The following is a 25,508-nucleotide window of genomic DNA, read 5'->3' as shown; positions in this document are numbered from 1 at the left end:
TCTGTCAGTTAAGTGATAGCAAATATAAGAGTGGAATAAGAAATAATCATAAGCTAAGTTCAGCAATAAGAGTAGTTGCCAAATTGGCTCATTAGAAATCATTCAAACTGAGTTTTACAAACCATTCATTTATTAAACATGTTGAAATCCTGTTGAAAAAGAGTGGAAGAACCATAGAACCAGTTTGTTTATTCCAGACAATATATACTATAATTTTATCCCAGTAGGTACACAAGTCAGTCGTGTTTTCAACATATGAAATACTTCCAGTCTGACTTCTGTTATTGACATCTGAGTAATGTTCAACTTAGGCCAGCTTCACTAAATTTCACATTTGAGAAAAGGGCCAAGTTTTAATTTGCTGATAGTTTGCCTTAAAAATGCCTCATATTGATATGTTGAACATAGTACATGCATCATTTAGCTTCACAGCTTTCTTATTTTCTTTTACCATCTCTGTTCCTTATCTTGCTTAGCCAGCCATTTTTCATGCCTAAAACATAGCCTTAAAATAATCTGTGTATTGTAACCCCTTTAAGAAGGACTAGCATTTAAAGACCAGCCTAAACAAGCTGTAAAAATTACTTAATGTATTTATTAAAACAATGTATTAATTATGTCCACTGTACTTGATACAGTGTTAGGTGTTTCAGGTGTGAATCAAAGATGTACAAAGCCACAGTTGCTGCTCAGAAGGAACTTAATTCTGCTAAGAGAGAAAAACAGGTAGAAAAAAAGATGAATGCTAGGAAGTAATGAAGTAAAATAGTTCAAATACATAACGCAGTTTTAAAGACATCAGGGAAAACTTTGTGAGTAACTTAGTTTTGAAGTGATTCTTAAAGAAAGGCTATTGTGAAAATGATAAATTTTGAAACCTCCTCTTTAGCTGATTTGCTGCAATTTAGAAAATGTAAGGAGGCAGTAGAACTAGGCCATATGATCATTATAAGAAAAGACAGGAACTTAAAAAAATGCAGAGAATACATGGAACTCAAAGTTTGCTAATGAGTAGAAGTAGAACTAATGTTAGACTTATTTCTTGAGTTTCTTGAGTACCTACTCGATACCAAACGTTATCTACCATAAAAAAGACATGTTTCCTCTTTTCAAGATGTTTAAAAACTAGTAGGGAATACAGATACCACCATAGCAGAATTCTGTGGACTTGGGGTGGTGGCATAGAAAAAGGGCATTCAACTTACACTTAAGGGAGAAGGGCCTCTGGAGGAAGTGACATCTAAGCTAGTGGCTACAGGACAAGTGACAGGAAAGAGATATGGGGAGAGCATTCTAGATAAATGGACCAGCGTGTGCAGACACCATGCTGGAGGCAAGAGAGAACAAGGCATGTTTTAGGAAACCGTGTAGTTCTGTATTCTTTGCTTGAGTGATATTAACTAAATAGTTATATGTTGCATAAATTGAAGGAAGAAGCGATGGAAGATGGAAAAACCAGTTAGGAGATTATTTTAGGGGGGCCTGGGAAAAGTTTTGCCTTATTTTAATTTCTGTCTATTCACCTGCATCATCCCATTTTATAAGAACCCGATTTAATATGTGAGTGTTACAAACGGAGGCACAGGAATGTCTGCCTGAGTTCCAGCATTAAACTACTTGAACACTATTCATACGTATGCTAAGTGGGTCGTGACTCCTGGGGCATAATTCTTTCACTGTAGGTGCTTTAGCACTAATGTAGTGCCTGCCTTTCAGCATAAGGAGTAATAAATCAGTGAAGGGGTAAACAAGTAGATAAATGTGTGAACTTAAGATTTAATATAAAGAGAATGTCTATACATCTAGAAGCTTCTTGTATGAGTAGCAAGGCTGAAGAAAAAGTGAAAGATGAGTTTTAAGCTTGAGCTTAGGGAACTGAAATGATGATACAAAAAGAGAGAAAAGAAGAGGAGAGGATTGATAATGATCGTGGTAGTGCAGCAGCAAAGAGCTCCGTATTGGACAGAGTTGGAGTTATCAGGAAGACATCATTTGAATGTATCTATTAAGTGTGGAAATGGAGGTCAGAAGCAAGAAGTCAGGGCTGGAGATAATATTTGTTGTATTTTAAGAGAAATAATTCAGTTTTTGATATATTCAATGCTTATATTTAGCACTATTATGGCCCTCGCCATTTACACAAGGTCTCACTACCCCAGCACACATTTTAGGGTTTCCAGCATCGTCTTAAGTCTGTTGATTGTCATCCCCTTCCCTGCCCACCTCTGGACTTCACCTGCAGGTGGACCTTTGAGAGGCAGCCATGTTAGAGAAGTACATTGGAAAGAGTGATGAAGTCAGGCATGGTGTCTGGAGACACACTGTCCAAGGCCAAATTTTGGCCCCGTCCCTTACTAGCTGTATGACCTTGGGAACGTAACTTCATCTTTCTGTGCCTTCCTGTCTTCTTCCAAATGGCAATTGTAAAAGTACCTAATTTCACAGTGTTGTAAGGAATATGTGAAGCAAAGCATGGTGATTACTTAAAACAGTGCTGGCCTATACAGTTGGTCCTCCAACAACACTGGTTTGAATTGTGCATGTCCACTGCTATGCAAATTTTCTTCAATAAATACAGCGGGCCCTCACATCGGAGGGTTCTGCATCCTTAACCAAATACAGATAGAAAATACAGCATTCACAGCATGTGAAATCAGATTTTCATACATGCAGGTTCTGCAGGGCTGACTGCAGGTCTGGAGTGTGCACAGACACAGGTGATCTTGGAACCAGTCCCCCAGGGACAGTGAAAGATGAATATAATAAGAACAATGTAACTGTCAGCTGTTAATGCTACTGCTATTTTTTCAGCTGCTCAGTTTTATCACATGTAAAATGGAGATAGTAAAAACTCAGTTCTCATAGAGTGTGAAAATCACATAAAAGAATCCCTATAAAGCTCTTTGATCAGGACATGGTAAAGGCTCCATGGGTGTAAGCAATTATTAATCCAGCTCCTACTGGCATAGCAACAGGTAGAAGCCTTGCCAGATTCTCCTATGTCTTGCATTATAGTGTCTGAAGGCCAAACTGATACTGGGTGCCTAAAAGAGAGTTTATTTAATATGTGACACTTAAGTTCCAGGTGCATGAAAGACATTTTCTAATAAGTTGCAATTTTTCTTGGAAAAGTTTCTGACAGCTTTATCTTCTGTTAAAACACAAACACACACACACACACACACACAAACACACACACAAAGATTATTTTACTGTAAGATAAATGGATAAAAACAAAATTCCAGACCTATCGGAAAAGCAGGATTATTATTTTGTTCTCTGAGTTTTGTGTCAGCAGCCCTTACTTACTGATTTATATAATTTTTGGTTTAAAAAGATTGTTTGATATTAAGGGTTAGAGTTTAAGTTACTTCAATTACCAAATCATATGCTTAAAAAATTTAACAGCTGTCATTTTTAAGAGGCTTACTTCATTTCACCTAAAGTGCTGTTCAGTCTGGAGGGAACACTTAACTGTAGTCACAAATCACTTGCAGTATACTCATGGTAAGATTTTTTTTTTAAGTTAAATTTATTTGTAAGCCTGAGGAGTCTAAATTTTGTAGATAATATTCTTTTTCCCTTTATTTAATGATTTCTACCCCTTTTCTTCTCTACTCCTAGACATGAATTTCACACATTACAAATAAGAGCACCCAAATCCCTTTTTATTTGATTAGTTCGGCAAATTGTCTCGTACGGGTATGGGTTGAGGACATGATTGGGCTCTTCAGTGATGAGCTTATTTTGTACTTTTACACAGAAAATCTTTATATACAAAAGTCACAGACAGTAGTTTACACTCAGCTTGAATAATTACAGCCTGTTGTGGGCGCGCCTTTTTCTGATGTACCATTGGCTTACTCCCATGAATTAAGAGGCAAATGTGCTCCAAAGTGCATTAACCTTTATGGATTTTTCTTCGGTTTTCATGTTCCACTGATTTATGGTCTTAAATATGCCTGTTGCTGCTGTTTCTGAATGAGTCCTTTGTAAATCATTTCTAAATGATCTTTTTTGACTTAGATAATGCAAGTAAGTTGAATATATCTCAAATCAATTCCTTTGTGGCTTCTTTCCTTCTTTGCCCAAGTCGTTTTCCAGTTTGCTGTGTGTCTTAAATGTCATATCTGAGAGCGGTTGAGTGAGTAAGAAATATGTCTTAAAGGAGCCCTGTTTGCTGGGCGTGCCTTCTTTCCGCAGACCGAGTTGTTCCCAGACTTTGGCATGGCCTCACTTGGGTTTGATTACTAAAGCCCATTTATCATCTGAGTATAGTTAACTGGTCACAGTTCTTTGTACAAGGATGGGCCCATGTCTGGGGGTGGATTTTATTATGAGTTATAGGTTGTTGTTTTTTTTTTAACATATAAATCTAGCATGGTAGGGATTTTGGATATACTGTGTTCTCATAAACGTCCATGATTTCCCTTAGAGTGGTGTGCAGAAAGTGTCATCAGAATGCCCAACTCTGTTATTAGAGCTGTTTGCCATCTTTGTACATGGGCCCATATCTCCTGAAAAGTTCTGCATTTGACAGTCAATGTTTCATTTTCATTTTCATTCTGGGTCCAAAGATGATTTCAGTTTGCCAGATTTAGGGGGAAATGTGCATTTTATTTTCTCTTTGTAACTCATGTAGCATTCATGCTACAGACTTGTTATTACTGTTGTTTGCATTCTTTATATCCAACCAAAACTCAAAATCAAAGGTACAAAATTCTCATGCACGTAATTCATTCATAACTGTGTCACAGACAGTATGTCACTATTTATTGCTAATTAAAATTTTATTGTATGTATTTATACACAATCTGTGTCTTATAACAATATTAAATGTACCTTTATTAAATGTGACAGTACAGGATTGGCACAATGAGGGTGATACTGTATGGATTTCTTTCTGAACATGCAAAGCTTCTGCAGACCTGTAAATGTCATATAACTTTTCACATAGATATCTTGGACTAAAATGGAGATAAGACAACTCAGGTTTTTTAAAAAAAATATTAATAGAAGTGATTCACAGCTTCTCAGTGGAGGTAAGGATGGTACATCTCTACAGAGAGTCAAGACTAGATTAGAAAACACGTAAGAGGAAGTAATGTGTTGAGAGATGCGGCAGAATGCAGAAGTCATAAAGGATAATTATCACACACTTCTACTGGCGGTTTGTGATACATGGAATCAGCAGCAGAATTCTCAGGCCTTCTAGATATCCATATTAATGTGTTTGTTATTCATCCTAAACTACCAAATTATATGTGGTAATATACAGCAAAGTCAGGAAATAGCAAAGTGAAAAGTTTACATTGCATGATACAGATTGTACATATATAAATGTATACATTTAAAAATGTAATTAGCAATAAACAGTGAAAAAGTAATTCACATGCATGAATTACATGTGCTCTAAAACCAGAATCCTGAATTTGAATGTTCTGAAACTTCTACCTTTGATTTTGTATTTCGGTTTTATGAAAATGATGTGCTGTCATGATTAGATTCAGGTTATGCATTTTTCAGCAAGAATAACAGAGAACAATACTGTTTCTCTTTATATCAGGAAGCACATGATATATGTTTTGTCCCATTACTAGTGATGTTGGCCATCAAATTTTAAAAGCTTTTTAGGGTATGAATGTAAGGAATACTTATTTAATAAACAATTACTTTTATTCAAATAAATAAAATATCACTGCTTTCATTCCAGCTTCTACAATATGATATAGGCCCTCTCTGTTCAAGGATATGTCCAGCTGGTAGCAGCCACAATTCTTGGCTGAGATGAAATGGAAGAAATGGAGCTGTACAGCGAAACAGAATTTGTGATAAGATTGGGCTAAATGAGGGATGCTTGAGTGAAATTTTAATTAGTTTATCATTTCCCTGGATAGCAATCAAATCAAGATTAAAAATTTGAAAATATTGGGTGAAATGTTGGTAGTGTGTGCTCATGTGTGCATTCCAAAAGACGTATAACTTGCTGCAAGAAAGTAAATTCAACAACGCGGGTATTGCATGTGTACATACTTTTGGAGGGATCTTAGTTGAGAATCTGAAAACAAAAGCTTCAATTAAATATTTAGAAATATTATAATTTAGGAAATAAGATCCACGCTTTAAACATTCTAAAGCAATGAGAATCAGCTGCATACTCTAGTTTGTTTCTTGGTTTCTCCTACTTTACAACCTTAGGTTTAGGAGGCTAATCTGAATAAAGATCTTCAAAATCCTGTGATGAGATACTCTCCATACAGCATTGTGTATATACCCTTTTCTTTGACTCTCATAGTCTCTTTCTCCATATACACAGATGTACCTCTACTTTGTGTTTGTCTGCTTATCATTTACAGGGACAGGAATTTCCTGATGTAAAAGCACTTCACACAATTAAACAATACTTTGACAGGGTTCCATCTGTGTTCTAACTTAACTTTGAAGTGAAGTATTTTCTTTTCTAATGAGATTCTTTTCACTGTTAAAAATTCAGTGTTTTCATACTTCCATAGAGCTAATGAGGAGCATTGTTGGGAAAATTGGGCTTTTTGATTATTCTCTTCTCTACCCTTGACTGTCCTTCTTGTCTCCCATTCAACAGATCATTTTAAAACACGTGTAGGTGAAAGGGCCCATGCAGTACAGTGTGGCAAATTGGGGAAAAGAAAATATAGATTCACCAAAAATGCTGAGGAACTACTTAACAGTATTTTAATTTGTGGAAATAATTGAACAGAAGCAAAATGAAGATGTTCCCTAGTAGATGTTTGGTTAATAATACTGAGTTCATTAGCTTCACACAATGAGTCTGTTGTACTCTGTGAAAGAGCAGAATGCAAAGTAGTGTGAACAGCTATATTTCATGAAATATAAAATAGTGTGGGATGTGGATAAGAATGGGAAAATCCTCTGTCAATAAGAATTACTGGTTTCTAATAGTGGAGAATTACTCTACCATTGGAATGGTAGAGATGCTGGATGATATTTTTGAAAAATTATTGAAAACTGTAGTCCAAATTCTCAGGAGAAGGGCATTGCATGTCAGATAGATCATGTCCTAGTTTCAGGAACTATGGGTTATGATCAAAGGATCTGTCAATTATTTTATTTAATATTTTATTCAATAAACATTTCCTGCCAGTCTACTAGTGTGCCAGCCATAGAGTAGTACTGCTAGGCATGAAGGATTCAGCAGTTAGCAGTTTACACTTTGCCTCTGGCCACATGGGTTTTTTTTGTTCATTACTGCATCCATTTATTAGTGAAATAGTCCAAGTATTAACCTAATGGTCTGAATTGCTGGCTAGGGATGATTAGATGGGAAAATAAGGGAGTGAAGTAAAAAAAAAGATACAAAATATGTCACATTTTCCTCTAATCTCTAACCTCATCAGAGTTTATATAAGATAGTAATTCTAAAAACCACAGAGGCACCATTTACTAAGCAGTTACTGTGTGCCAGTCTCTGTTTTGAGTGCTTAATTTTTATTTCCTCATTTAACCATCAAAACAATCCTGTGAGGTAGGTGGTGGAAGACACAAGTAAAGCTAAGAGAGACTAAGTAACCTGCTCAAGACTGTGCATTCCAGGTCTAAACTCTGGAAGCCCTACTGTAAGTGTTCCGCTCTTGACCATTCTCCTTCTCTAAGTCACTCCTCTCTGCGGAGTGACAGTGAGTGAGGTTCACCTCCTGGATGTCCAGGAAGGTTCGTTTACTATGTCCTTCCTGCTTGTGAAAGGTAGGTTGCCCATTTAATATAACTACTTTTTTTTTTTCATTTTTATTTTTAATTGAAAAATAGAAATAATATGCATTTATGATATACATGTTTTGAAATATATATACATTGTGGGATGACTACCTTGAGCTATGTAATATGTATTACTTCACATACTTATTCTTTGTGGTGAGAACACATAAACTCCGCTCTCTTGGTGATTTCTAGTATCTACACGTTGTTACTAACTATAGTTACTGTGTTGTACATTAGATCTCTTGATCTCTTGAATTTACTCTGCCTGTAAATTTTGTATCCTTTGATCAACATCTCCTCCCTTCCCTCAACCCTTGACCACCATTCTACCCATTTTTCACTAAGATAAAGAAGGGACAACACATGAAAAAATGCTCATCATCACTGGTCATTAGAGAAATGCAAATCAAAACCACATTGAGATACCATCTCATGCCAGTTGGAATGGCCATCATTAAAATATCTGGAGACCACAGATGCTGGAGAGGATGTGGAGAAATACAAACACTTTTACACTGTTGGTGAGAGTGTAAATTAGTTCAACCATTGTGGAAGACAGTGTGGCGATTCCTCAAGGATCTAGAAATAGAAATTCCATTTGACCCAGCAATCCCATTACTGGCTATATACCCAGAGGATTATAAATTGTTCTATTATAAAGACACATGCACATGGATGTTCATTGCAGCACTGTTTACAATAGCAAAGACCTGGAACCAACCCAATTGCCCATCAGTGATAGACTGGACAGGGAATATGTGGCACATATACACCATGGAATACTATGCAGCCATAAAAAATCATGAGTTTCTGTTCTTTGTAGAGAGACATGGATGAATCTAGAAACCATTGTTCTCAGCAACCTGACACAAGAACTGAAAACCAAACACCACATAATTTCACTCATAGATGGGTGGTGAACAATGAGAACACTTGGGCACAGGGAAGGGAACAACATTCACAGGGCTGGGTGGTGGGGGTGGAGGGAGGTGGAGCAGAGGGACAGCGGGAGAGGGGGGTGGGGTAGAGAGGTTGGGGAGGCTTAACACCAGGAGAAATGCCAGATGTAGGTGTCAGGATGGTGTGGGCATAGAGACAGCAAACCACCAAGGCATGTATGCACCTATGCAACAGTCTAGCATACAATAAAAAAAAAAGGAAGAGATTGGTGAAGCAGTGTAATTTTTCTCTTTCATTCTCACCCACATGTTTTGTGCTTCTGCACAGTGAGGTCCCTTGCAGCCCTGAAAGCAGATTTGGTAACATGTTGAATGAGTCCCCTCCAGTTAGGACTGACAGCATCAAGCTGGACGTGTCATGTGAGATGGATGTGTATGCTCTAGGGAATAAACAATTTGAATTTGAAAGAAATCACTCAGCCAGGAGCGATGGGGGCCCCTCTGTCTGTGCTACTCAGTGCAGTTCATATTTCAGGAACACCAATGGCAAATAGGGGACTAGGAAAAAAGAAAATGAGGCTAATTTAGAGTTTTCTGCCCATCTGCACAGGAGCAGATTGGCTAGTAAAAATTTTGTTCTAATAAACGTTAAATATTTTGAAAATGTCAGAAATACACTCAGAAAATTCTTTCCCAGACTCCCTTTGAAGAAAATAGAGATTTGATAGTTAATTCTCATAATATTAAAAAATGACAGTTTTGGTGTATTTACTGATTAGCAAATTAATAACAGCCGTTTTCTTTGGGGAGCCAACCAGATAGGCTAGGATGCACCTGGGCAGGGGATCTTTTTGAGGGTTAGATGAGATCAGTAGGGGTCAGCGTGGCAGGATGTGGTATTTAGAGATCTCCAAATTGTGGCCATGCTTAACCATCTACTTTTATTTCTCCATTTTTCCTGCCGCCTTCCACTCACCCTCTCCTTAAAGATCCATTATATCTTGGTTTTGGTCATATTTTATTTTCCTTTCACACTGATAAAATCAGTTAAGAAGCCTCAGTGGTTTCTTGTGCCTTCTCAATTTCATTTCTCTTTCCCGAATTTCTTTGAAGGAAAGCTACTTTTCTCATTATGATAATACTATATATATATATATATATATATATATATATATATATATATATATACCGTCTTCATCCCCCCACACCACACGCACACACCCCAGGGGTTAATAAAGCATTTAACTGGGAATTTGTAAGATTAACTGCAGTGTATTGATTTAGTAAGTAAAGGAAACTATTAGGTTAAACAGCTAAATTTAAGGAACTATTTATATAGCGCACTTTAAATGTGTCTGCTTAGACAGCAGTTTATGAAATACTGTCTTTGTTATGTATAGGCATTTTAAAAATTTTCTAATTTAAGTTTATTTGAGTAGTGAATACATTAACAGTTTTTAATAATCAAATGATTATTAAAAGTTATAACTCAAAAGACTCATTTTCACTTCTCTCCCATACCTGAACCCCACCCCTGCCACCCATGGGTAGTTAGTAGTTTTTTTGTGAGACTTCCCAGGTGTCTTTATCTAAAATAAACAAATGAGGATATATCATTTTTATAGAGGGGTTAGTGTAGTAAATACTACTAACTAGATTGATCTGAGATTGCTTTTTTTCCATGTAACATGTATCCTGGATATCTTTACATGTTAGTACATGAAAAGTTTCCACATTTGGAGGTAGTGGGAGCTGTACAGTATTCCAATATGTAAATATACCACAGTTTATTTAATTATTCCCTAATGGACGAACTTTCAGGTTTTTCCCAGTCTTTTACCTAAAAACAATTCTGTAATGATCTATATACCCTGTATGTAGATTATCACATCCGTTTTTAGATACAGCTCTCAGAAGAATGTCCCAGAAGTAAGATTTCTGGGCCATAAAGAAATGCATCTGGAGTTTTGAATAATAGTGCCAACTTGCCTTCCATAAGGGTTCTACCATTTTTCACTCATATCAGTAATATATAAGAATGCCTCTTTTTTCACATGGCAGCAAAGTGTTTTCAAACTTTTGGAACTTAGCCAGTTGCATTAGTGTAAAAATTGGTATCTCAGTATAGTTTAATTTGCATTTTTCTTATTAATAAATACTTTTTTTTTAAATGTTTAATGGTCATTGTATTTCTTAGACTAGAAACAGTCTTTACATGTGTTTTGATCTTTTTTATTTTTTACCAAGTTATTTGGGGTTTTTTTCTTCTTGAGTTCTGGCCATCATCTGTGATATAAATTGCAAATATATCTTCCCAGTTGGTTTTTCATTTTATATTTTCATTTATTTTTCTTCTCCCCTTTTTTGAGAAGAAATTGAAGAACAATACAGCTCTTGCTTTCTGTAGCATTGGAGAACTGTAAAAATGACCATGCAAGCTGAAACCACGCAAAGCCATCTTAATGCGGATAGTCACGATTGCTTCATGACTTTAAAATTTTCTGTCAAAACATTAAAAAACTTTGAGAGGCCAAGGCAGGCGGATCATGAGGCCAGCAGTTCGAGACCAGCCTGGCCAACGTGGTGAAACCCCATCTCTACTAAAAATACAAAATTAGCCAGTGTGGTGGTGCACACTTATAATCTCAGCTACTAAGGAGGCTGAGGCAGAAGAATCGCTTGAACCCAGGAGGTGGAAGTTGCAATGAGCCAAGATCGTACCAAGTCTCACTGTACTCCATCCTGGGTGACAGTGAGACTCTGTCTCAAAAAATTGAAAACTCTCTTCCTGTCATTTACAAATATATACAGAAATGAAAAACGAGAAAACTGATAGGTATTCAGTATACTGTAACATTAGAAACATTGAGATTTAAAGTGTTTTATTTTTTGGTAAAATCTCACCAAGAGTAGTTTAGCAGTGCTTGCCACCCCTTGTATGCTTTACAGTAAACAGTAAGCATCTTTTCTGGGCCTCAGCAAACTGCCATACTCCGAAGTTTGCATAGCTGCCAGCATTTTATCTTTTTTTTTTTTTCAATGTTATGAATTATCTCCAGGAGTTTTTTAAATGTGAAATTTGTTGCCAACATCACTTCCTCTGTCATCTCATCCCTCTTCGCCCTCTTCATCCGTTTGGTCACAAGCACCTTCCTCCTTTGTGCTGGCCCGCAGTCCGGCTCTGCCACTTCAATGGCAACAGTGTCAGCATTCCCACGGCCAGCTATTTCTCCTGTAACTCCGTTTGCATTCTATTCACATTTCACTTCCAGTGTTAACACTTTGCGGTACTTTTATCTTTGGTGGCCAGTTCACACTTTCAATTATCCATTGTTATAGAATGTCACATGGGTTTATCAGTGGGAGACAGGGAGGCACCCCACCTGCATGCTTTGCTGCCTGTACATGAACTGAATAACAAATGCACGGTGACCACTTGCCAGTAGACATTGGAAGAAGTGATGTGATTGGTCACTAATCGTGATGAACACACATCAGTTATTTACATAGGGATTTCAGAGAAGCTAGCAGCAAAGTTTACACTTTAGTTACTTAAATTGAATGTACTGTGGTGACTATACTGTGGTATTGAGGTATTTAAATTATGTAATTGGTGGACTGATGTTATTTAACTAAAAAACAGTAGTCGCTTCAATTTGTTCATATTAAACCATGCAAAGCAGGGGCTGCTGTGTAGAAAATTTAAAAGAATAATGTAACAAACTTTTATAGACTCATCTCTGAAACTTAACAGTCATTAACCTTCTGTTATATATTCTTTAAGTGTTTTTATTAAAGGAAATAGGTAACTACAAGTAAGGTTGAAGTTCTCCTTTGTCCTCCAACTCCCATCCCATCCTCTTTCTTAACCTCTGAACTCACATATAATCAAGAATTTTAGAGTATCCTTCATTCTCGCTCTTTCTTTTTGACATTTATACCTATCCGTGTAAAGTAGCAGTCCCCCAACCTTTTTGGCACAACGGCCAGCTGCATGGAAGACAGTATTTCCATGGACAGGGGTTGGGGGAGAAATGGTTTTGGGATGAAACTGTTCCACCACAGGTCAGACATTAGATTTTAGTAAGGAGCATGCAATCTAGATCCTTCACACACGCAGCTCACATCAGGGTTCATGCTTCTATGAGAATCTAATGCGATGGCTGATCTGACAGGGGGCAGAGCTCAGGTGGTAATGCTCACCCAGCCAGCAGCTAACCACCTGCTGTGCATTCTGGTTCCCAACCGGCCGTAGACCCATACTGGTACATGGCCCCCCCGGGAGTGGAGTGGTGAAACGGGAGACCCCTGATGTAAACATTTCAGTGGGAAATATGTAGTCTTGGGGGTGTGCTTTTTAATTTCCATGAAAACTCGTGGGTTTTGTTTTTCACGTTTGCCCATTGTTTCTCATAGTCTTATCTCCTTCTTGAATTAAAAATACTTTTTGTCTTCTCCTTCCCTGCCATTTTTAGAAGTCATGTTTTCCATTTCATCCTATTTCTATTCAATTAATGGAGTAATTTATATTTTTAAAAGATTAAAAGTTATATATAGACAAGTATTATTGATGACCTACCCTCTTCACAGAAATAGCCAACACCTGGATATACTCACGTCGTCATGTCATATTTATAAGACATTTTCCTGATAAATGTAATAACCGTCTTACTCTTTGTCTTCCAGATTTATTCAGGAGATTGAGCATGCCCTGGGTCTTGGCCCAGCCAAACAGTGTCCTCTTCGAGAGTTTCTCACTGTGTACATCAAAAACATCTTTCTCAATCAAGTCTTGGCTGAGATCAACAAGGAGATTGAAGGAGTCACTAAAACATCTGACCCTTTGAAGATTCTGGCTAATGCAGATACCATGAAGGTGCTGGGTGTGCAGCGGCCTCTCCTACAGGTAATAATACACTTTGAACTTACTATTTTTATCAGCAATTTTTATTGACTTGGCAAGAGTCATAAATTAAAAAAGAAGAGTTGCCATCTGTTTCCATATTCATCAGGGACAAAACAAGAGAAAATAAATTAAATAGGCACTAGGGAAATTTAGGTTTAATGTAGTTGGATAATGGAAGTTCCTTAAGATCTTTAAGGAAAAAAACCAGTTAGCTTTGGATATGAGAGATGGTGAATCTCATTAACATGCAGGCAATTCCTCATTACCGTGCCTGGAATTTGTCCTTGAAAAGAACTGTTTTTCCATTAGCGAATGCATCCCAGAGTATGGAAGATTAACAGGAAGGAAGTTATGATGCCTAACCTCAATTACCAGCAGGAAACTCTCTGTACCTTTTAAGGGCAGATTTACCTTTCAATGACTTGGCTACCTCACAAAGAATTTGAACCAGTAAACTGGCCTTTAAAAGTCAAATCACTGAATTCACATGATGATCTTGTTAATATTGAAAATTTTACTTTGTATAAAAAAAATGGTGTCTTAGCATCAGAAAAAATAATCTGTCAGTAGATATTTTTGATTAATAGGCTTGAGGCATATGTTTTATATACATTTTAGGTAATGACTTGGAGGTAAATATAAAACTAAAAATTAGTATGAGTTTAAATGATAGGTATACATTAACTATTATTACATTAGAATTGAATCCTTATCATGTTTCTTCATTTAACAGGATAGGCACAGTCGCACACTTTTATGGAAATTGTTCAATATGAGACTATTCTAGTGTGGAAGGCTTGAGCTTTTCAAAGAGGAGTGGCATAAATGGAAGGGAGTTCTACTTGCTCCAGTTGCCTGACCTTACCTGCCTTGACATATGTCTCCCTTTATTTTTCTATGTACGTTAGAATTAACAAAAGTGCTGGACCTTTCTTAGGGAAGCATCCTAGTTATGAACATTCTTTTTTATGAGCAAGCTTTTTTATGATATTGAGAAAATAGAATAGGAAGGTGTTCATTTGGACGGTCTAGGTCTCTGTTAGCCATGCGCCTGGTGAAGGATCTGTACTGAGTGTGGGGTGCAGTGAAGGGGGAATGCTAAAGGCACATGCTCCATCTTCCTTCTGCTGGATTGCTCTTCCACCAGTTCTTTGCGTGGCTGGGATCTTCTCCTCTCTGGTTGTCACTTCAAATGTCACCTCCACTGGAAGGCTTTTCCTGACTGTCCTACCTAAGTAGTTCTCCTTTCCTGGTTATTCTCCTTCTCTCATTCTCCCTCACACCACCCCCATCTATTATCAATACCGAGGCCAAATCCTATGGACTGTGTCAAGGAGGCCCCTTGCCAGGTGAATTCTGATCAGGTTCTGCCAATAGACAGCATGAGTAGAAGACTGGAAAGGAGGAGAAAGAGGGTGGGTGATTTCTTCTCCTTTTCTTCTTCACTTCTCCCTCCATAACCGGAGTTCCTGCCAGGTCACACATCCTCCATAGCTCCAGCTCTCACTAGACTCTGGCAACACCATTTCTTCTCCTTGCCTCTTTATTTCAGCTCTCTGCTGTTACAGATCTCTGGGTGTCTCAGTATTCCTTGTTGCTTCTTTCAACCCTGCCCATACCTCTGCAAGTTACTTCTTCATTCATATGTCTTTATTCGAATTATCTGGATAGAATACTTTTTTTTTTTTTGTCAAGATCCTAGACAGATCTCCCCACTTAATCAGTATTTTAACACTTTGCTTTTTTCTTTCTAACATTTATCACAACTCTAATTATTAATTAATTTCACTGAATTGTATATTTTCTGTCTTTTCCCACTAGAAGGTAAGTTCCAAACACATATTATAGTGCCAGGCAAAAGGAAGGTGCTCAATGAACAACTTATTAAATGAATGCATGATGGATGGATGGATGGATGGATAGATGGATGGCTGGATAGATGGATGGATGGATGGAAGGATGGATACAGTGAATAAGTTTTGAGAGTCATAAATACCTGCAGAGTCAGAATGAGGAGATGAGAAAGAGAAAGTAACAAAAATGTTTATTTTTATGTGTTGTCTGACCATATCATTAGCCTTATTTCCATCAGAAAACCTTTTAGTATTTATTTCTCTGAAGTGTCACACTGTATGTCATACAGAGCAACTTGAACATGCTTAGATTACTGAATTTAAAAGGAAAAAAAAACGTAACAGTAGTCTACAGAATGAATCTATGAACTAATAATGCTGGCTTGTTAAATGTGATAATTTGCAGCTTCAGTAGCAAAGATGCATTAAAACTCTTAACTTGTTGACTGCAATCTGGGCCATGTCAAGGCCATATTCTACCAGCTAAATGATGTATCTGGGCAGTCTGTCCACGAGCCTGTCAGATCACTCCCAACCTCAACCCCAGCCATTTTGTACCTGTTACTATGCCTCTTGTCCTTTATGTCATTATGAGCATGTCATGGTAAGAACTCCAGCTTTACCTCTTTTCTCTTTGACCTCGTCAAGATATATACAAGTGAATAAATCTTGAGACTAAGACCTTTCAAGCTATTAACCTGCAAATTTTTTTTTCCCAGAGCTAACACACCTGCTTCATTCATGTTGCTCTATTTTTTATAGAAATTTTATGAAAATGCAAATTATTTAAACTGTATTAATGTTTGTTTAATATTCTCAGAGAGAGTTATATATGCCGTTTAAAAAGCAAACAAGGAAATGGTTATTTTTCTTTCCTGTCTTGGCTATTCTCCTGCCTTATAGTGATTGTAAATTGTTTTCTAATCATTTCCCATACTCAGGCTTCTTTTCTTTTTTTGTCTTCCTCTGCATGCACAAGGTGAATTTTATTCTTGAATGTATTTCTATGTTTCCTTAATATTTTATTCCCAGCTAATTGTAGGTGGCTAATCTGAAGAAAGAGTAAGAAATCATTTTCAAAAATTTTAGCTGAGAATCCAAAACCAGTGTTAAGAAGGAGCTTGGAGAAATATGTGTATGTGTGAAAGATGCATGTGGGTTAACTATTCAATTACAGGAAGTATAAATATGTCCCTTAAAGTTCTTCCCTTTGTTAAACTGTTGTTAGGTCACAGAGTAGAAGAGAGGACGTGCCTTTCCCTGAGGCAGCACCCAGTGTCACACAGCATCAGCCCAGCCAGATTCTCCAGGATGGTGGGAGGACAGCTGTCTCAGTGATGCTTCCCTTTGTTTGATGACGGACAGACACAGTCCCTAGGAGCTCTGTGAAGGGAACCCCAGGACACTTTGTCCTTGTCTCTCTGACATGGCATCTGGGCAGTACAGACACTTGGGTTGTTAGAGGCATTTCCATGGGTGCTAACATGTGTTCTCAGTGACTTCACTTTCTAGTCACAGATTCCATAGGAGGGAAGAAAGGAAGTCAGTAGGAAGGAAGAGTTGACAAGCAGCATTTTATACATAAAACGACTGTGCAAGTGTTGGCCCAAGCCGATACAGCAGAGTAACACTAGTAGTAATAATAGAAGAAGTAAAAACAGTAAGATAGCAGTTATAATAGTAGATAGTAGTAATGATAGCAGCTAACACTTTAGTAGCGTTTACTGTGAGTCAGACACTATTCTGACTGCTTTGTCTGTATTGACTTCTAAGTGTTTAAAATGTATGGCAGCAACTCTGAGTGGTATTCTTTTTATGGCGAGGAAACTGAGAAACAATGAAATTAAATAACTTGCCCACAGTCACATAGCTGCCAAGTAGTAGACTGGAATTCAAACCCAGGCACTGTAACCCTGGAGTCTGTGCTCCCAGCCAGTTCTACTCAAAGTGGATTCTGAGGATTATGCTTGTCTGCAAGCTGTTTGTCACCAGTCTGCTGTGAGACAGAGAGAATTTAGGAGTGAGCATTTAGACACTTAATTTTTTTTAGCATTTTGACATTGTTGAATCCAGTAATAAAAAATTGGGCCTTGTGTTTTGTATATCTTTGTGGGTTTTAAAATTTCTTTTTTCTAGCTATTCATTTTTATATTGTATCAATGTGCAACAGGTTGGGGATAAAAAACTGGGCTCTTCACAGTTAGAGAAGCACTCTCTAAATCCTTTATTCTTCTATATTGACTAAAGCACAGAACCATCTCATTTGCCTCAGTGCCTAAAGCATTTTACAATAGATAGATAGAAAAGCATGGATATGTGTTGTAGTTGGGTCTCTCCTAAATCCCCAGCTCCTAGAATAGTGTCTGCCATAGAGGAAACACTCAATATTTAATAAATAGATGAATGAATGAGTGAATGAAATGAATTAATGATGACTTCCTTAGTACAAGGACATGCTTGTGTTTTCTGCTGACGGTATAAAACTCATGATCTTGGGTTTAAGATTGTTAATGGCGCTTAAATTAAAATGTCACAGTGCTTATGACCCTGATGCACCCAGGATGAGGGCAGGCTTGGATACATCTCATGGTCTTACCATCGAGATCCCTCTGTTGCCATCACTTTTTCTGCAGAATGGCTTCCACCTGTTGCAAGGCAAAGCATGTTGATTCAAACTAAGGAAATCTCTTAAGAGAAAGTACTCATTTCTCCTGAGTCAGATTCTGAACATGGAGTTCTGTAAACAGTCCATTGAAGTGGATACCATCTCATGCTGTATATGTCTCCCAGAGTACAAATTATTCGTTCCTTGAACATGGGGAGACAGATTGAACTGATTCACTTCAGTTCCCTAGTTTATCATTGATTTGGAGATCCATTTAATTTATGGCTTCTTTGGTGTCTCCATCTGAAAAAAGAATGAGGGGTCTAATGCTTAAGGTTTTTCACCCCCTACCTGTCAAATTGCTGAATGGGCAACTATCTATGTGAACAAATGTTGCAAGCAAACTTTCTTCCTCTGTCCCCAATGGAATATCCCATACCCTTGCTACTTAGAGTGGTCTGTGGCCAAGAGCGTCAACCTCTGAATCAGTCTGGCTTTGTACAAAATCGCCAAGTGATTTGTATATACATTAGAGTTTGAGAAACATCGCGTTACGCCAGTGCAAAATCAAGCGTGGCCCGTGGACTGGGAGCGTCAGCGTCACCTGGGAGCTTATGAGAAATGCAGATTCCTGAACCTTACTCCACTCTGGAAATCTCTGTTCAAACCAGCCCTCCAGGTGATTTTGATACTCGCCAAAGTTCAACAAGCATTCTCATAAGACAACATCATCACGCCCAGCTTGAGGTTAGGAAATGGAATCTAATGTTGCAGGCTCTTAGCTTTGTGGTGAACAACAGTAGTCATTTTTTTTTAAAAGGATTCAGCTTTGTTTCATGCAGGCTCAGGAATTGTAAAAACAATATTTGCAGCAGCAGCAGAAGCTGCTTCCTAGTCTAGCACATTGATTTTGCAAAGTTGTTTCCAAGTACAGGATGAGCCTACATTTTCTGGCTCATGTAGGGCAATGTGAGACAGAGGCAGCTTTTCTAATGCTCAGGCTTAAACTCCCACATCATTGGAGGAACAAACATAAGCTGTGCAAGTGCAAATTCTGGGCAGTCTTGAAATGTTTAAAGCATATTTTCATTTTCCTCTCTGCCCCAGTATTTGTCAGAGTAACTTTTGAGAAGTGAAATGGCTAGAATCCGCCTGCAAACACGACACTGTCATCCCTTCCTCTGCCAGCTGCACTTTCCGCTTATATCTGCAGGCCTAGAGCAGTGATTCTCTCCATCACTACCCATTAGAATCACCCACAAACTTCCTAAAAATACCACTTTCCAGATCCCATTGGTTGGTCAGGGTAGGACCTGCATGGGCATCAGTGTTTGGTATGATGCCCGGATGATCCCAACATGCAGCCCGAATTTATACCACTGGCCCTGATCTTTCTACTCCATGGTACCAGTTATTGTTGGGAGAGAGTACATCAAAAATTACTGTTAAAGGTCAGGTATGGTGGCTCACACCCATAATCACAGCACTTTGGGAGGCTGAGGCAGGTGGATCACTTGAGGTCAGCAGTTCGAGACCAGCCTTACCAGCATGGCAAAACCTCCATCTCTACTAAAAATACAAAAATTAGCCAGGTGTGGTGGCGCACCTGTAGTCTCAGCTACTTGGGACACTGAAGCAGGAGAATCACTTGAACCCAGGAGATGGAGGTTGTAGTGAGCCAAGATCGCGCGACTGCACTCCAGCCTGGGAGATAAAGCAAGACTCTGTCTCAAAAAAAGAAGAAAAAAATTATTGTTGAAGCTTTCTTTAATGCAGTCACGTTTATAGAAGACTGCTCTGTTGGATACTTTGAACCGAGCCTTGTACATAAGTGTTGGAATCACACAAATGGATTTAAGTCCCAGCCGTTTCATTTGATAGCTTTGTGGCTGTCAGCAAACTGCTTAACTTCTCTGTACTTATTTCTTCCCCTATAAATTGGGAATCATAAAATCTGTGTCATAGAAACACTCTAGTGGTTCAGTGGAATAATGAGTGTAAAACGTGCCCTCTCCTTCCTATCCCAGGTCACCTGCAGTGACTGCTCCGTGTTGACCGCTCTGATGTGTTACCTGTCTGCTCCTTAACGCCCACCTTTCTTCCGGAACTCTACTGACTTCTCCTCAGCCCCTGCCGTCTCTGCGCAAATTTTCAACCTGCATTTTCTCATCACCAGCTGGCTGTTTACCCACCTTCTGTTCTTTCTACTCTAGCACCCACCTAGTAACTTCTCTTTCCGGCCTTTTACTATCCTGGTGTGACAGCAAGAGATTATATTGTTTCACCTCCTTTCTCCTTTTCCTGGAGTTGTCAGCTGGTCATTTATTAGCAGCACAAGCAGCATGCAGTGTTTTTGACCATAAAAGCTAGGGGATTTGTTTCCTAAGGCTGCCATGACAAATTACCAAAAACTGAGTGCATTAAAACAACACAAATGTATTCTCGCACAGTTCTGGAGGCCAAGAGCCACATTCCCTCCAAAGCTCTGGAGGAGGCTGCTTCCTTGCCTCTTCCAGCTCCTGGTGGCTCCTGTTTATTTTTGGCTCTGGCAGCATAACTGCCATTCCTGTCTCTGTCATAACTTGACCTTCTCCCCTATATATACTGTGTGTTCTTTTCTGGCTCTTGTAAGGACACTTTCATTGGATTTAGGGTTTGTCTTATTCCAGGATGATCTCATCTCAATCCTTACCTTATTTACATCTAAAAAGATTTCCAGTTAACTCACATTCTGAAGTTCCAGGTAGAACTTTGGCAGGAGACACCGTTCAGTCCACTACAGCTAGTAACTAGAATGCAGTCGATTCAATTTGCTGTTTTCCTTGAAGACTCTCTGGCAGGAAGCAGTGTAGAAGTATTGCTGTTGGCCAGTCTGGGTGGCACACATCTGTAATCTCAATACTTTGGGAGGCCAAGGTGGGGGTATTGCTTGAGGCCAGGAGTTAGAGATCAGCTTGGGCAACATAGCAAGCCACTGTCTTTAAAAAAAAGAAGAAGAAGAAGAAAAGAAAAAACTATAGTCAGGTGTCATGGTGTATGCCTGTAGCCCCAGCTACTGGGGAGGCTGAGGCAGAAGGGTTGGATCACTTAAGCTCAGGAGTTTGAGGTTGCAGCGAGCGATGATCATGCCATTACACTCCAGCCAAAATGACAGAGTAAGACTCTGTCTCTAAAAAATAAATAAATAAGTATTGCGTTAAGGCAGTAGGCCCAGGATGGTCTAAATTCTAGATGTCAACAGGGTTCAAAGTGAAAGTTTTTGGTAGGCTGAGTGATTGCTGAAGCTCTTACTGAACCTTGGTGGACACAGCTGCTTACCGTATACTAATTTGCTAGAGATAATTATACTGCTGCTCAAACCTATTATCCCCTGAGCTAAGCCAAGGCACTGCCAGTAACTTCTTCTGGTTTCCCAAGGAAGTGTGGCCAGCAGCAGTAGCATATTGTTTGCATCATATCGCATTATGTTTAGATGAAGAACGTTGCATTTGAGCGGCATTTGCCTCACAGCCACAGTTGCTGCTGTGCCAGTCTCTGGTACGGAATAGATTTCGCTTTCATTAGTGTAAATAGATTAGTCCCATTTAAGGTCTGCTGGAAGTCATTATGAAAATCATTAGGTTGAAAAGAGAACTGATCAATTGATTTTTTTTTCCCCCCTCTAAGCTCTGAGAGATGGTGCTAATGGTCTCACTGTGCTAAAATAAGACTTAGAACCATGATGCCTTGGGGTCTAATCTGATTGTTCAATGTTTATCGATAATCCGAAGAAACACTAAGTTACCACTCACAGTTTTTTTTCTTTGCATTTTACTCTTATTATTTTATTTATTCACTAACAGTATTATTTTGCCTCTTCATGTCAAGAAATAACTACTTGTGGCTACGTAAGACTTTATCCAGGAAGGTGGAGTGGAAGATACCTTTGTTCTTGTCTTTGTTTAGATTGTCCAACACTCACCTGTTCACTTCCAAGACACCAGAGCAAATTAAATCTTTTATTACTAATAGAGACTTTTGGGATTTTATAACATTCATCCGTGTTTTCGGATCATTTTTATCAAGTTGTGTTACTTATGGTATTGTTAATTCTATTACTGATTTAGTACATTTTAATTTCGTAGTTTTGTTGTAATTCTTCATAGCCATCTTTGACAGTGCTTACTGCTAAGTTTCATCATAGTGAAGTGGGAAAAGCATATAAAATAAAGATTTGGTCTCCATCATTTGTCAGCTCAATGACCTTAGACAAGTCCAAGCCGCTTGCCTTCTCTGAGCTTCCCTTCTCTCATGTATAAAATGAGAATGATACTTGCCCGGACTACCTCCGAAGAGTAAGATGAGAAGTACAATGGGATCATGGATTCAGCAGGGCTTTATGAAGTCTTCTACATATTCATCTGTTGCATAATTATTATTAGTGGTCCACATGCCAACGTGATTGCTCCACTCAGAAAAAAAATTCCTAAAACTAGTGTTAAAGGGAATGGTGCTAAGAAAACATCTACATAAATAAAAATATTTTCTACTAAATGGAAACCTTCGCTAATATTTACTGGTTTGTTTCATACATGATTAGACAACCAGTATAAGAACCTGGCAGTATTTTTTTCCAACAGTTTATCATGAAGATATTTTAAACATACAAAAAAGCTAGAAAAACAAATGTCCAGTGACCATCCACATACTCATCACCCGGATTCTACCATTAACATTTTTCTATATTTGTTTTATAGCATAACCAAACCTGGTCATTTTAATTCCTCTTCAGCAGAAATGAATTCCCAGTCATTCCCTGAGTACCTTACCATGATGCTATTCACAGGATTTTAATCTTAGAAAATCTGAACATACAGAGAGATATATTAAGTAAGAAAGTAGTGGCTTCAAAAGAGTATTTATTTTCTAAAAGTACTCATTCAAATATTTCCTTCAAATAGTGTCAGGGAATAGGAAATTATCCACCTCATTCTTATGATTAATCTGTAAGTAGTCCATTTATTGGTATAATACCACAAAGGAACTTGTGCTCATAACTGTTGATGAAGAAGGCTGAGGGTTGAGCCACGGAGAGATGATTTTTTAATATACAGGCAGAACGGGCCATTATATGATCAAATTTAATTTTCATAAATATTGTTAACTTATTGTCTTACCTTTGAATGAAAAAGAAATAGGATCTCACCTGATGGGCTGGTTTTCTCAAAAGAAGTTCCTGGCTAGCTAAACTTCTATAAGTAACTTTCTGCAAAGCAATGAAAGAAAAACAAATAATTAACTATATTTAAACTAGCTTCTATATAGTATAGTCAGCTAGGCTTTTCAAATAGTACCAGAGAGACTAGAGATAAACATTCTTTTCTTTTGTCTTCAGAAGATCCTCTGCAACCAACCGTGCATATTTTATATGGATTCTTAATGATCTCAGCATTTTTTATTTTTGAGGTCAACCATGATTCTGAATGTTTTCTTCAACCATCCATCATCTCTCATAAGGTATTTGGAATAGATTTTAGCTTAGATGCAACTTTTAAAGAATTCATCTACTACATCTGCATTATGAGGTCAGTTTAAAAAGAACAAACTGGAAGCCTTTATCTCCTTGGGTAGAGGAGTCAAGAGGGACTACTGAATAAGAAAATAATTATAGTCAGTGACACTTGTTTACCAGATTTGCTTGGTGCTAAGAAACCTGTCTGAGCTCGAGGCTGTTTCAGAATGACATCAATATAGGGATAACCCCTGGCTTTTAAAGTAGGACTCTGAGTATACTTTCTATCATGAGTAAAGGAAGCCCACTGATGGTTGCCTTAGTGGTCAACTGGACTGTTCTCTGAAACCCGGCTTATTTAGTGTAAGCATTTTGAAGTGTTGATTGGCGGCTGTCCATTTTGATCTTGCTTCAGCCCACTCCTGGGTGGTTAAGCAGGAGAGAAGGTAATGACTTAGGACAGATCTGCTGACAGGGACTGAAATACAGTAACACTCTTCACTCAGATCTTTAGAGGACTGCCTTTGCCTCATATATATTTGGCTTTACTTGCTAACAAAGGCATCTTCAGATTTATTTCTTTTCCTTAAATGTTAGAGAAGAGGAAGAGCATCCCATTGAAAGATACCAGGACGAGAAAAGGCTGGCTCGACAGCCCAAGCAAATGATCGTTATTATTCTTGGGAGCAGAACTGCTGATAGCACAAGATTACTAGTAGGAGCCAGATGAGTGTAAACAGAGAACTGCTGTACTAAATGTTTGCGGTTCTTATCCTAAGCAGTTTTTGCCCTATGTGAATGTTGCAGCTCTGGCTTAGAGATGTTCTAGTGAGAAAATGAAGAGAGAGAGAAGCAAGACTATCTCAGCTTGAAAGTTTAATGGCCCTTTAAGATTAACTGTTCAAATAAAGCAGCTGCTTTCCTTCATGCTTTTCAAGGATCCTACCCTACTCAAAAACTTGTGTGTACTTAATCTTAGCATAGACAATCCCAGATGGGCTGGTGAAATCTGATAGATCTATTATAGCAAGAGTGGCATGACACAGTTAAAGTGCTAATGAAATGAAATGATTAATATTTATTTATTAAACACCTGCTTTGTGCTATCACTGGACAGGGTGATGTAGGGATACAGAATAAAGCAAGACTCCTTCTTCTCAGAAATTTAGTAGGGATCAATTAATTAGGAAACCAGAATTTCTCACACCTACAAATCCAAGAACAGTAAAGGACACTTTATAATTGAGTACTGAATGTGATGGTTTAGAAGATTTTCACTATAAGAGCTGAGGAGAGAGACTCAGAAGGCTGGAGGATTCAAGAGAGACCTTAGGCAAGAATTGGGCCCTGGGGCGTTGTAGGATGTGTAGAAACAGAAAGCAGAGGAGAAAAGTGACCCAAACAGCGGTCACAACATAAGCAAAGATACAAAAGGTAAAACTGACCCTTGTGTTTTCATGAGACAGTGAGAATCTAGATGAGTGAAGGAATGAAAAGAGAATGAGAAGTAAGGCTAACAGGGGCACAAAACTCTACCAGGGACGTCTCAACCTTTGAATTTTGAAGTGGAAATGATACAGAATGGTGAAAGCTTTTAGGGAAGGGACTTGTTTAAATGGACGCACTTTTAAAAAAGAGTGGGGCTTCAAGGCGGGTGGATCACTAGGTCAAGAAATCGAGACCATCCTGGTCAACATGGTGAAACCCCGTCCCTACTAAAAATACAAAAATTAGCTGGGCATGGTGGCACGCGCCTGTAGACCCAGCTCCTTGGGAGGCTGAGGCAGGAGAATCGCTTGAACCCAGGAGGCGGAGGCTGCGGTGAGCCGAGATCGCACCATTGCACTCCAGCCTGGGTAACAAGAGCGAAACTCCGTCTCAGAAAAAAAAAAGAAAAAAAGAGTGGGCCTTGGCAATTCAGATAGGATGAGGGGACAGAGCGCCTGGGGTCCCAGAGGCCAGCTAGGGCAGCGGTCCTGTAGTTGAGCTCTGAAGGGGA

At 38.4% G+C, this 25,508-nt stretch overlaps 1 protein-coding gene across 1 annotated transcript in view; it reads left to right on the top strand.

The window, feature by feature from the left end:
* EXOC4 (exocyst complex component 4) overlaps positions 1-25,508 on the top strand; it is a 797,583-nt gene that overhangs the window by 548,208 nt on the left and 223,867 nt on the right. The window contains exon 11 of the mRNA XM_003920983.4: positions 13,341-13,560. Within this exon, the coding sequence (XP_003921032.1) occupies positions 13,341-13,560 (220 nt within the window). The remainder of the gene's footprint in view (positions 1-13,340; positions 13,561-25,508) is intronic.

This window comes from Saimiri boliviensis, chromosome 10 (assembly GCF_048565385.1).
Source record: "Saimiri boliviensis isolate mSaiBol1 chromosome 10, mSaiBol1.pri, whole genome shotgun sequence".
Classification (NCBI taxonomy): Eukaryota; Metazoa; Chordata; class Mammalia; order Primates; family Cebidae; genus Saimiri; species Saimiri boliviensis.
This window is presented reverse-complemented; position numbering and strand designations above follow the sequence as displayed.